The sequence below is a fragment of the Melanaphis sacchari genome, unplaced genomic scaffold (genome assembly GCF_002803265.2).
Source record: "Melanaphis sacchari strain LSU unplaced genomic scaffold, SCAv2.0 Contig107_pilon_pilon, whole genome shotgun sequence".
In the NCBI taxonomy this organism is placed as follows: domain Eukaryota; kingdom Metazoa; phylum Arthropoda; class Insecta; order Hemiptera; family Aphididae; genus Melanaphis; species Melanaphis sacchari.
In genome coordinates, this window is record NW_020270407.1 from 114,564 (window position 1) to 126,935 (window position 12,372).

General features: G+C 28.9%; 1 protein-coding gene across 1 annotated transcript in view; it reads left to right on the forward strand.

Moving 5' to 3' along the window:
• The window catches only part of LOC112603400 (A disintegrin and metalloproteinase with thrombospondin motifs 9-like), an 87,263-nt gene that overhangs the window by 56,230 nt on the left and 18,661 nt on the right, over window positions 1-12,372 (forward strand). Inside the window, exon 5 of the mRNA XM_025351938.1 lies at window positions 11,418-11,595. Coding sequence (XP_025207723.1) covers window positions 11,418-11,595 — 178 coding nt within the window. The remainder of the gene's footprint in view (window positions 1-11,417; window positions 11,596-12,372) is intronic.

Here is a 12,372-nt window from a genome sequence, read left to right on the forward strand (position 1 = left end):
AAGGTAAAAACTCAACAAAACTATTAAAAATTATACATATTACATACTAATTCATTTTAACACAAGTCGATGACCACGAATGGATTTACTTCCATCGAATCCGTCAATTACTTGATCAATGTTAACTTGTCTATCTCTTTCAATATAAAGTACTTAAAAGTCAAAATGATAAATCTATTATTAATTATTATACAATACATCATGCTCTTGTATTTTTTTATGATAAAATAGAAATTGAATTATAAATTTTAAAGGGGGGGGGAAACAATACTATGCTCCTCAGTAAAATATCCGGAGGGGTAGTTTCCCCCTCTTGACCCCTTAGATTACGCCTATGAAATAGTCCTTATTTTACAAGTATATCTATACGTTTTTATAAAAAAATAAAAACTATATTAAATATCTTTTATTTGTGTAAATTATAAGCGGTAAAGTTATGTTTATGCTATAAATACTAAGGTTGACTGTAAATCGAGTATTTTTAATTATAATTTTTGTAAAATATGTTCATATTAGTTATTTTACGGAACAATTATAATTAAAAATTATAGCTTATTATTTATAATGATGCTTGGACAATGGACACTATATAGCAAAGTTAAACTATACTCAATTATAACTGTTTTATTTATAGAAAATATAGCTTGATATATTTGATTGATTAAAATATTAATATAGCTATACTTACTTTTGCTATATAATATCTATCGTGCATATCTGAAACGTCTATTAATAATCGACAATAATTATCAAGTATATAACCTTTAATAATTATCATTTTTAAATCTTAGCCCATTTTCGCTAATCGGTTATTTAATTTTTTAATACTTTGGACATTATTATCGTTGTATTAGATAAAATATAATACAAATAATACTAGGCGTGAACATATCGCACGCATTTGAGTGGCGTACAAAAATAATTTTGTACGTATACCTACATACCTAATATAATTTATACTTACTCACTCGCCACGTGATGTCTCTCATCGCTTGAATATTATATTACATTTACACTCCACGAGTATGTACAAAATAGTGTCCCTATAATATATGTATACCGGAACGATAAACGTAATGTTTATATGATGTATTATATATATACGAGTTTAATGCACACTGCAGTAATGTATCTATTATAAAAAGAAGAGTGACGTTTCGTGAAACTCGTTAACTCGTCAATGTCTCATGATTCAAACGATTGGGGGTCAAGAAATATATATATATATAATACTCGTATATATATTATTATCATAAAATTATGTCTAAACGGGAACGTGTCTACGCGGATCGTGGTGTGCGATAGAATAGTATAATATAATAATATTTTATAATAACATTATATAGTAATGAGCATGCTACGGTTATTGGCCTCGACGGAGCTTTGTAAAAAGGCACGTGATCGACTACCGTTTTCGCTTGCGTGTGTGTGCCAAATACAATGTGCGTTATCGGTTTTACGTGCTCCAAGTCTCAAGATTTACCGCGAAAAAAAACAAGACGCGTTATTATTGCATCGCCTGTGAACATACGCCGTGTTCACAAGATGAATAATAATATTAAATTATTATTATTATTCAAAGTGCACGCGCGCTTCCTACTGCAAGAGGCCCTCCGCTATATTATTTAGTGCTGCAGTGATATGGAAAAGAGTATCTCATGCCTCCGCCGATATAAATGGCCTTTGAAATTAATTATGGGAGTGCATTTATTGAGTCTGGAACAATTTACCCATCGCGAATATTGTTTATTTTATGAATTTAAGTTAGACTTAGACTTTTAAGTTCTTAAAGGCTTAAAGTATAATACTAATATAATAATACTGTACTTTAATGAACGCTTTTGAATATTATCTTAACATTTTATCATAACTGATAAAATATGCTCCTTTTGTAGACAAATTATTTAGGTATAACAAAAAAAAACCTACCTAGTAAACAAACAACTACTATGAATTTTGTTTAGACAATGAAACAATATATATTTTAAAATATTAAAAATTTGAGCCAAATATCATACTCCAAAATCTAAAATAAATTTTTTTTATGAATTCTGTAAACCCCTTTCAGCTTTATAAGTTCGTTAAATATTCATAAAAATCAAAAATCCGGTTTCTATAGTCGTTACGATTTAAAAATAAAAGGTTCTTGCTTCGCTCCAATCACGTGAAGTTCTCCGTACGTTTTACGAATACTTTGGTGTTTTTATTTTCTATATTTATATTGCGATTTATATTAAAAAAAAATCACTAATATTTTGTATACAATAGCATGCCGCCTTTTCGCGACCTAGCCCTGTCTAGCTGGAAATTGCGTTTAAAAAGAACGTTATTGTTGTAATAACTAATAATTTTATTATCGACGGCGGGCGCGGCAACCATAACTGCAGTTAGTAGACGCAGCGGAGACTCCGCGAGGTTTGGCAGCGTGGAAGAGATGTCGGGCGGCGGCGGCGGTGGCGTCGAGACGGGTTTAATGTTATAAAGTATAATATTATTATTATTACGTAGGAGCAGTGTGAAAACGAAAGGGAAAGCATCGACGGCGAGTCCGCGCGCCTCCCATCGCCACCGCAGACCGTCTGTTAATATTTAATTCAGTTTTTTATCTTGTATACACGTGCATAAATATGCCACGACCGCACGTAAACATCGCCAAAATCATTTACGAGCTGCCGAATGAGCATTGGCAGATAAAACAATATAATATAACGTCCGCGAAACCGCCGCTGCCACGTGCTCTATACTGTTAATGATCATTACACCGTTATCACTTTTCATTATCGAGGTTCGCAGCGTGTAGTGTAATGATATGATATTATATTTTCAATAACAATATTACTGTTGCTAAATTATTCACGACTTCACTAGTAGGAACGTGCGTCCGCATAAAAATCTGTCGCGTTTATAATATAACTACTACTACTACTACTACTATATTGTTTTTATGTAATATTTTCGTAAATATCGTATACCTATTACTGAGATTCCGATATCAATATCGTAGTTATTTAGAGTGATCTTAAACGTAAAAACGAGACTTTTATTTATAATTTTCTTTCATATTACTACGTAATATTTTTGGAACCTTATTTTCAATTCACGATTACAATCATAGGAATAGCACGTACCTAAATATATAATATTTATGTATAACCCATTGGAATCACAATTTTTATTTATAGTTGTTTTATACATACTGAAATTTGTTTCGAAAAATCAAGCGGCATATAGTTCGCCGTGAAAACCTCAAGTCGTACTTTAATATGCGAATAATTTAAAATTTATTAATTCCCTTTGAAATTAGATCATATAGAAATAACAAACCTTGAATTATTTTAGTCTTATGTTTTTTTTCAATGCTATTACTAAAATTATTCCATAAAAATAAATGAAAAAATAGATGAAATAAATCGATATAATATTAATGGTATGTAGTGACTAAATTTGTCTCGTTATTGGTACGTCAGATTACAGTTCTGAAAAATAGAGCGATTCCGTCTTATTAGAACACATACGTATAGGTTACCCCCGTTGAGTTTAGCATCCCCTGGAGGATTATGTCACCCGGCCATTATACCGTAGTAAACACGTTTATTATTCATAAAATCGATGTAATAGTATAAATCGTCGACTTCGGTAGTTTTACGGTGTTTACGAGAACGCGATACAGACGCGCGCGTGCTCGCTCGATTTATAAATATCGTCAGACCGTCGTCGTGGCAGCCTCCGTTGTTCCCGCCGAGATGGTCGGTCGGCTGAGTTTTATTCGCACGTTTCACATTGCGCACGAACACACACACATACGTGCGTATACGCATGCAAAATTACAGCATATTATACAGAGTGTTTAACAAACATGCTCATTGCTCATAAGTATTGAGTGATTACTGCTTAAATACATAACTAATTGAGATTGACTTGTTTTGTATTTTTTAATTTGTAAAAATCGTACAACATATTCCAAACTAAATATTACATCTAAATTTTTTACATTCGATGTTTTGATCGTACAGCCCTTGTATTTTTTAAACATACAGCCGTTGATTATTATATCATTAAAACTATGCAAAAACTATTAGAACATTCAAATTTTGATTTCGTCAAAATATCTACTTGACAACTTACATTAAAATCAGACGGATTTGCGGAAATTAATATCTGTAGAAGAAATATTATATTTAAAAAAAATTTTAATTATTTTAATAAAAAAAAAAAAAATTAATTACTGTATCGGGCTGCCCGAGAAAATCAAAGAGACCGATATAATATATGCGCGGTTTAAATTGACATTTTCACTAAAAGAAATATTATTCGAAGTTTAGTTACTGTATTATAATATTATGTTATATTTAAACTTAATTTTAAATAATAAATTAAATAGTTTTAATATCTGCGATTAAATATATGTTTTGTTATCATATTTGTAGTTAATAACTATTGTTTCGGTAAATCTGTTAATTTCTATAAAATGTTAACGACATTTTAAGATTCTTCTCCCCTCCCCTTTAATATGTGTTATTATATCCGACTATTGCACAAAGCACTACTTATATGGCGCATAAAACATCTAAATATTTCAAAACATGATCTTTATAGGCATGCTCATAAATTCTAAAAATAGGAATTTAAATAAATGCACGGCTCTTAAATGTAGGATGGGGGGTGAGCCTGGTTGGCGAATCATACTGTATACACGATGACGTGCGACGCACATGACGAGACGACTCTCCGCCGCAATAATCATACTATTAGCATTATAACACTATATTTATACACAATAATATATAATATTATATACTTCCATTGACCTCTCGCGCTGCGAAAAGTCCCATAACGCGTCCTCCGTACGAAATCGCTTGCCACCGTGGCAGCTGTTGCACCGGCGTGTTTGTGCAGCGTGCACGGTGCACCCATTGTAAATAATAAGATGTATGATTTCATATTACTGTAATGGCTTAATGGTCGGTCGTAGTTTCTGTAGCTAGCCAACCGCCACGTGTGCATAAAATATTATTGCAATTTACACCGCACATTTATTATCCTGAAGAGGTATACTATAGGGTAAAATACAATATCGTAGTTAGTTGTACTGTGTTGCGGGAGATTTGCCCACGCAGGACGAAGACCACGGCTGTCAAACGTCGATTATCGTGAGATTAGGCCGAGGTGAAATACAATATAACGCTGCAGTGCTCCGCGACGAGTCGGTTTGCGCGCGTTCCTCATCCGACTCGGTCACCGTCGCTGCCGACCATCCCCCCCCCCCCCCCCCCCCCCCAAACCGATACTACGGTTCCCAAGAGCCAATATTATTATTGTTGTAGGCATGGGCTTACGGTGCTCCGCAGAGGACGACGGATTATAAAAATATAATATTATAGTATTAATGTGTATTATGTGTATCGACACGCCCGCGCATTTAAATCCTGCAAGCCTCTTGTTTCCTTTATATTTTATCGGACCCGTGTAGTGGATTATAATGGGACGTGCGATGCGCGAAGAGAGTAATACGACTCCGATCGGGTGTTCGCGTGTACCAGTCGTAGTTATGTATAGCATTGTGTGTTTATACGTATATATGTATATATATATACAAAAATGCGTTATTTCTCCCAGAGGTATATACATATCTACATAATGTTCTTATTATTCACGTGGTTTTATCACACCATATGCATGAAACGAGACCGCAATATTATACCATACATTAATGATATTATTATAATAAGCGCGTTGAGACCGTCGGTACTTAGCCAAATCGGTATATATTATTTTACCGATATGGATGTATTATAATTTACATTGTATATATTATCAACTATCAAGTACAGGTACCTATAATGCATAGTTATATTATACGCACGTTTCGCCATATCCCATACTTGAATATAATATATCATTACAATTATTGTGTTGGACTGTATAAGACATTATGTGAATTATTGTGTAATATATGACAATTAATATCTGATAAGTAAACATGTTTTAAAATTAACTACAATTTTCAATCGAAATTGCCTATAATTATTATTGTTTAAGATGGTATTAATCTCATTTAAATATATTATTATAATATTGTGTTACATCATGTTTTATACGTTATATTATACAGTTAAAGGAGAAAAAAATTAATTCGAACAAATATTTTATTTTTTACTCTTAAGTCTAAAATAAACATACGAGTATTTTTGAATTTTGTCATACACATCTGCTTACATATAATATTTCGTGTGGAATAATCGTCACTCATTTGCAATGATAGTTTTGAATATATTAAACAAACTTGACTTAAAATTTATATTTACGATGAACTTTGTATTATTATTTTATGTAAATAGGTGGTAATAATAAAAGAAACATTTAAATTTAAATATTGTCAGATAAGTCAATGCATTATTATATATTATTTATTTCAAATTTAAAAAATAATTTATGGCTTCTTGCAAGATAGATTGTATACTTTTTTTTTTTTTTGGAGTTTTTCGTCTATTGTGTTATATCACATCCGCAATATAATAGAATAAAATGTTGTATAAAATATTTTATATAGTTTTTTTTCTATTATAAAGTTTATGATATTCATTGTATATTATTATTATTTTTAAATATGTATGTCTTGTTTATGAGTTATTGTTGCAATGTTTATTAAGTTATTTTTTTTTTAAATCGGCGCTAACAGTATTATTTCACTTAAGTGGTTTTTATTTTTTACACTTAATTTATAAAATGCTTATTGAGTACAGTCAAGGGATTTTTTTTCTATGAATTAATTACGTTTAAATTGTTTCCATTTCCATGGTATTTATTTTACAAATGTAAATATTTGTATTAAATATTTATAAATATACATATAACAAAAAATAAACTTATTATTGTATAGACTAGAAATGAGATTAAGAAAAATAAGAGTTACCTATGCTTTAATGAATAAACGTCATTCATTAATATAGCTTAAGTGACTAAATTACTTTATCTGTAAAAGCCTTAAACAGATAAATAATCAGTTATCTTTTTAAAACTTTAAAAATGTGATATTGAATCAAATATCAATGAAAAAATATTTAAACATTTTAAATGTTAAATACATTCGTTTTAAATAATAAATGCTGACCATAAAAATATTACGAGCGTTATAATTAGAAGTTGAGACAGAATTTTACACAAATTTGAGTGGGTTTAATTGTTTGACTTCAATTATGATTATACGTATGGGTGACTTCAATTTGAGTTATAACTTACAGTTATAAAATGTTTGATTACTTTTATAATTAATTTTAAATAATAATTATTTAATTAACTCATAATATCTATTAGGTACTCAATATTATAATTTATTATTATAACATTTTTTATGTATTAACTAGAATTATAAATTATTTTTATTTTTTAGCATTTAAACTGTAAAAAGTTTATCAATACAAAATAAAAAGTAGCGGCATTAATTTACCGTTAATAAACAATTAGGTTTATTATTATAAACTGAGCATAAATGTTGTTATCATAGGACCTTAAGACAAAACTATAATTTATCAAATATTTTTTGCTAAAAGATTTCTAAACTAGTTTTACAACTAATAAAGAGAAAACAAGTAAATTGATTTGTTACTATTTATGTCATAAATTAATGTCTATATCAAAAAAAAAAAAAAAATTATCGAAAAACCAGTCAGAAATATTATAATATTTCAAAATAACCTATGGCTGTTATAAACATGCAAAATATAAATATTGAGTAAGTGGTTAAATTTATAAATTTTTTTTTAAATATTCAAATAATTGATAAAGATCATATAATAAATAGTATTGTACTATTTTTTAATAGTAAATGCATAACTAATTTTATAAAAAATTATTATTTAATACGTTGAATGATAATTACATACTATTTATAATAAATATTCTAAAAGTACATTTTATTATGTAAATTTGGTTTAATTTATAAAATCTTCACTGAACTATTAAATTCTGATAATATATTATAATGCACAATAGATTAACTAGGTATGTACAGCTTAACTTCTGATGTGAATGAAACGAATCGAATACTATACCTAGTTAATTTATAAAATACCTAGCACCATATGCAAAAAAAATGTCTTGGAACCCACTTTTAAAATGTTAGTTGCCCATTTTATTTTATTATACGATTTAGCCAAAATCGGTTTTCTGTGACTAGACATATGTTAAAAGAAACAGTCGAATAATGTCTTATGGATTTAACTCTATATCATTAATCAACTTAATTTTATAGGTTTAACTAGTTTTAGGAATACAGAGCTTCAAGTTTTAAATTATTCAATAAACATGGGCTTTTAATTAATTTACACTATTTACTGTACCTAAAAGTTAATAAAAATATATAATTATTTTTAGAACATGTGGATGTGGATTAGTTATGAATAATTATATGTACAAAAATTATGTAGAGATATTTACTACTTTTCGAAAATCCATGCTGGTTTATAAATGAACACATATAAGGTCTCAGTATTTTTTTTCAATGTTGTTAATAAATTACCATCGATTTTCAATCATAACACTGGTCTCAGATTGAAGTTCAAACACGTGTTGAATATTGAATTTGTTGACCCTATAACTATACAGGTTACCTTCAGGTTCATGTTATAATGTGGTTGTGTAACCCTCTATACAATATAATATATTCGTGATGGTTAATTTCACAATTATGTTTTAATCGTGAATGGTTTTTGAAATTTAATTTTGGTAATTTAGATTTTTAGACGCTATCATACAAGGCAATAAAACACACATTTCAGCTATGTACGATATATCATTGATGGTTGGTAGGTATTCCATGTCCATACAATGTTTGTGATATTGAGAACCTTGGGAAGTAATTATAGGCCGTACACTGAGTTTTATTATTTCTTAAAGATAAAATTAGGTTTTTTCACATAAAAACTATCACGGCCACTTGTGTTTACATTACGTCGACATGTAATAAGACACGACATTATATTATTATTATTATTTCTGTTCTTGTTTGCCAATAACTATTAGCTGTAATGCAATATATACAGTTCCGTGTTATTATACATTTTATTTGTGCGTCTCAACTCTTAAGTATCTGCAGATTGGTGTTGTTGGTTTAAAATAATGTATATAAATTACGTGTTTCTTTAGAGGAAACCATATTTTTTGGCTAGTTAAAACGAGTTTGAAAATTCAATTCCACCCTATTTATATGTGTTTAAAGTTAAAACTGTAAATTGTAGTCTTAAGACAAATTCATTTTTAATTTTTCTCATAATTTAAAACTGTAACATTTTCGGCACAAAATTGTACAGCATAATTGTTTATTATTCTGAGTAAAGCTTTTATTAGGATTAATATTTGTATTCAATGAATATTTTACTTTTTAATATTTATTATAAAAATTAATATCTACAAAAAATTATATCAATGCGAGCAAAGTAATGAAATAATTTATACTCAAAATTTAAACAAAGCAAGTTGATAAAAATATACGTACCCATATTTTTAAATATATTTGAATATTATACTAAATAATATATGTGCTTATATAATATTATTATAATATTTGTTACTAGCTGATAATTGAAAGTGTTAAGAACTAACGTTTTTTATCGATTAAAATGGATGTATGAACAAACTTTAACTATTGCGTATAAGTTTAAAACAGACCACCGTGTATTGATATTGATAAATTATTTATTAAGATTATTTTAAATTATTTTTATTGTTTTAAAATCAACAAATTCAAAACATTATTTAAGAATTTAAATTTATGATTGTAAAGTTGTTTACAATTATTTTATAATTTTCTTCAAAAATTAGATTAGGTAACTGTTTAAACACGACAAAATGAAATTAGAATTAAACAATGTATATAAATCTGAGCTTGTAATGTTTTAGTTTGGTGTAATACAAAGCAGTAGCAGATGATTTTATAATTTTAGACTGCAATTATGTGTTAATGGATATTATATATTATAGAGTAAGGACAAATCGGCTATAAATTTAAAGATCAATGGTAAAACTATTATCTGTTTACCTTGTATGTGGTCCCTGTTTTTCTATAATTAACCAAGTTTATATTTTGTGTGCTGCTAAAGCCTAAAATTTGCTAAACGTTGTATTCATAAATTTAAACAATTTGATATTCGAAACGGAAAGTGTTTTTAATATCAATAATACAGAGAAATAAAAAAATATATTATGTATTCTATAAAAAGAATTTGTTTATTGTTGTGCGATGGTAACTTATTATTATAGTTACAATATTAATAAAATGTTCGTGTATGTTTGTACTCACACTTCAGAGTGCGAAAAATAAAACGTTGCATGTGAATGATTCACTAGGAAATATGATTCATTTTATTATTGTTATTATTTTTTTAACATTTAATAAGAACTTCGTGTGCGATGTGAGGAAACAAACAATATAAAACAAAATATAGGTGTACGCGGCTTATCACCCGTTGAGGATTTAGAACAAAGGAAATCATATCCAAAAGCCTTCCAGCAAGGATAGAAAATTTATTAATTCAATGATTCACATTTTATCACTATTGTTTTCGTGACCAATTCACCACACTGCGCGCACAATATTATTTTGTGTCATTCCATCTTTACACTACCTATTCATGTTTTAATTATGCCATAAAAATCAATGGTCTTTTAATTGTGGGAATTGCAAAAAGATTATTTAACATTACTGCAGCTGTATGACAAATAATTCCATAGCCAAAGTTTCACGTGCAGTGTGATGATGACTTAACACGTTTTGGTTCAATTGATTTTAATCAGATATCGAATAATTTATACTTCATTGTAATTAATGCTGAAAAGAATAAAGTATTGAATGTAAAAATGTTAAAACTTTTATCAGTTTAAATGTTAATATTTGTTTATAGGCAATTAAATGTTAAATTATTTACTATACAATATACCAGCTGAATTACCTGGCTTCACCCCTGTGTAGTTTATGCTTTCTCAAAATGTTACTTAATTTTATCAAGTGCTAAAAAGTAGTATTAGCCGAATTATAAATAAAACAAAAATATTATGATCACTCGTAGGAGTATTTGGAACAAATCAGTGAAAAAATATTGGAAAAATGTTAAATAGTGTCGTCACAAAACGGGAACATAAAAAAGGACTATTCTTTTATATATATATTATATATATATACGTATAAGGAATATAATATTAAAATAATTTATAAACATATCGTAATTATATATTATGGTGAGAATAAGCCAATATTATCGGTGCTAGTGAATTATTTATAATTATTTCAAATTATAAATTACTCAATAACTAAAAATAATTTTTTTTTTTTTTTTGATTCAACTTATTGATTGTAATTTTCGATCTCTATATAGAACAATAATACTGACATAATTTATTTTATTTTTTTTTCTATTTTTTAGACAGGATACATTCGTACGACTAGCGGTAATTACTTTATAGAGCCCGTAGAGACAACAGACAACCACGCAACACCGGCATTACACACCATTTACCGAACCGGTCACTTAGCCGAGGGTGACAAGTCGCCCGGACAAACGCAACGATCGCATCAACCGGAAAAAAATTGTGGAGTACAAGGTACCTGTGTGCAATATTAATATTCGACTACGTTGTGAAAACATTAAATTATATCTTAAAACGTTACACGATTTTAATGGGCTGTATAATACAAGGTACACGTGATTTTGCTTTTGCAAATAGGGTGCGTCTCGTGCCTCTATTATCCCGTTTGCTATACGAACAATCGTACACACGCTTATAGGTACCTATTTATATAGCTAGATTACTATAGATGTATTATTATACAAACAGACCATTGTAAACATCTAGTTAACGGGCACGACCACTGCGGTGCAAGTATAAAATATCGTAAATCCTATCGGTACCGAAGCTCCTCGAATACGTATTATAGGTATAAGTACTTCCTATGTAATACACTAACTGCAACATTATTGTATGCACATTCGTCGTCGCCGTCACGATATAATATTATGTACCTACCCGAAGTATCGTAAATGTACGCGTGTAGTACCCTCTAACCCAACGTGTTATGGGAGAAGAAGTAGCAATAACAAATCATGATAATTGAACCCGCCGTTTAGAGACGTTAGATAACTGTTAGTCCAACGTTCGATAACGACCATACGCCTGTGTGGATGGTTTTAAAACGCGTGTCTTGTATTTGAAGTCCATTAGTGGTACAAGATAACATAAATATAATATACGTACGTGCATATATGTAGAATCGCAATTCTCAGATAGTCCCGATCGTGTTGTTTCTACAAAGGAAAAACAATAATAGTAATAAAAATGATAATAGTAATAGTAATAGGTACCTACCCATTTCTATACTAA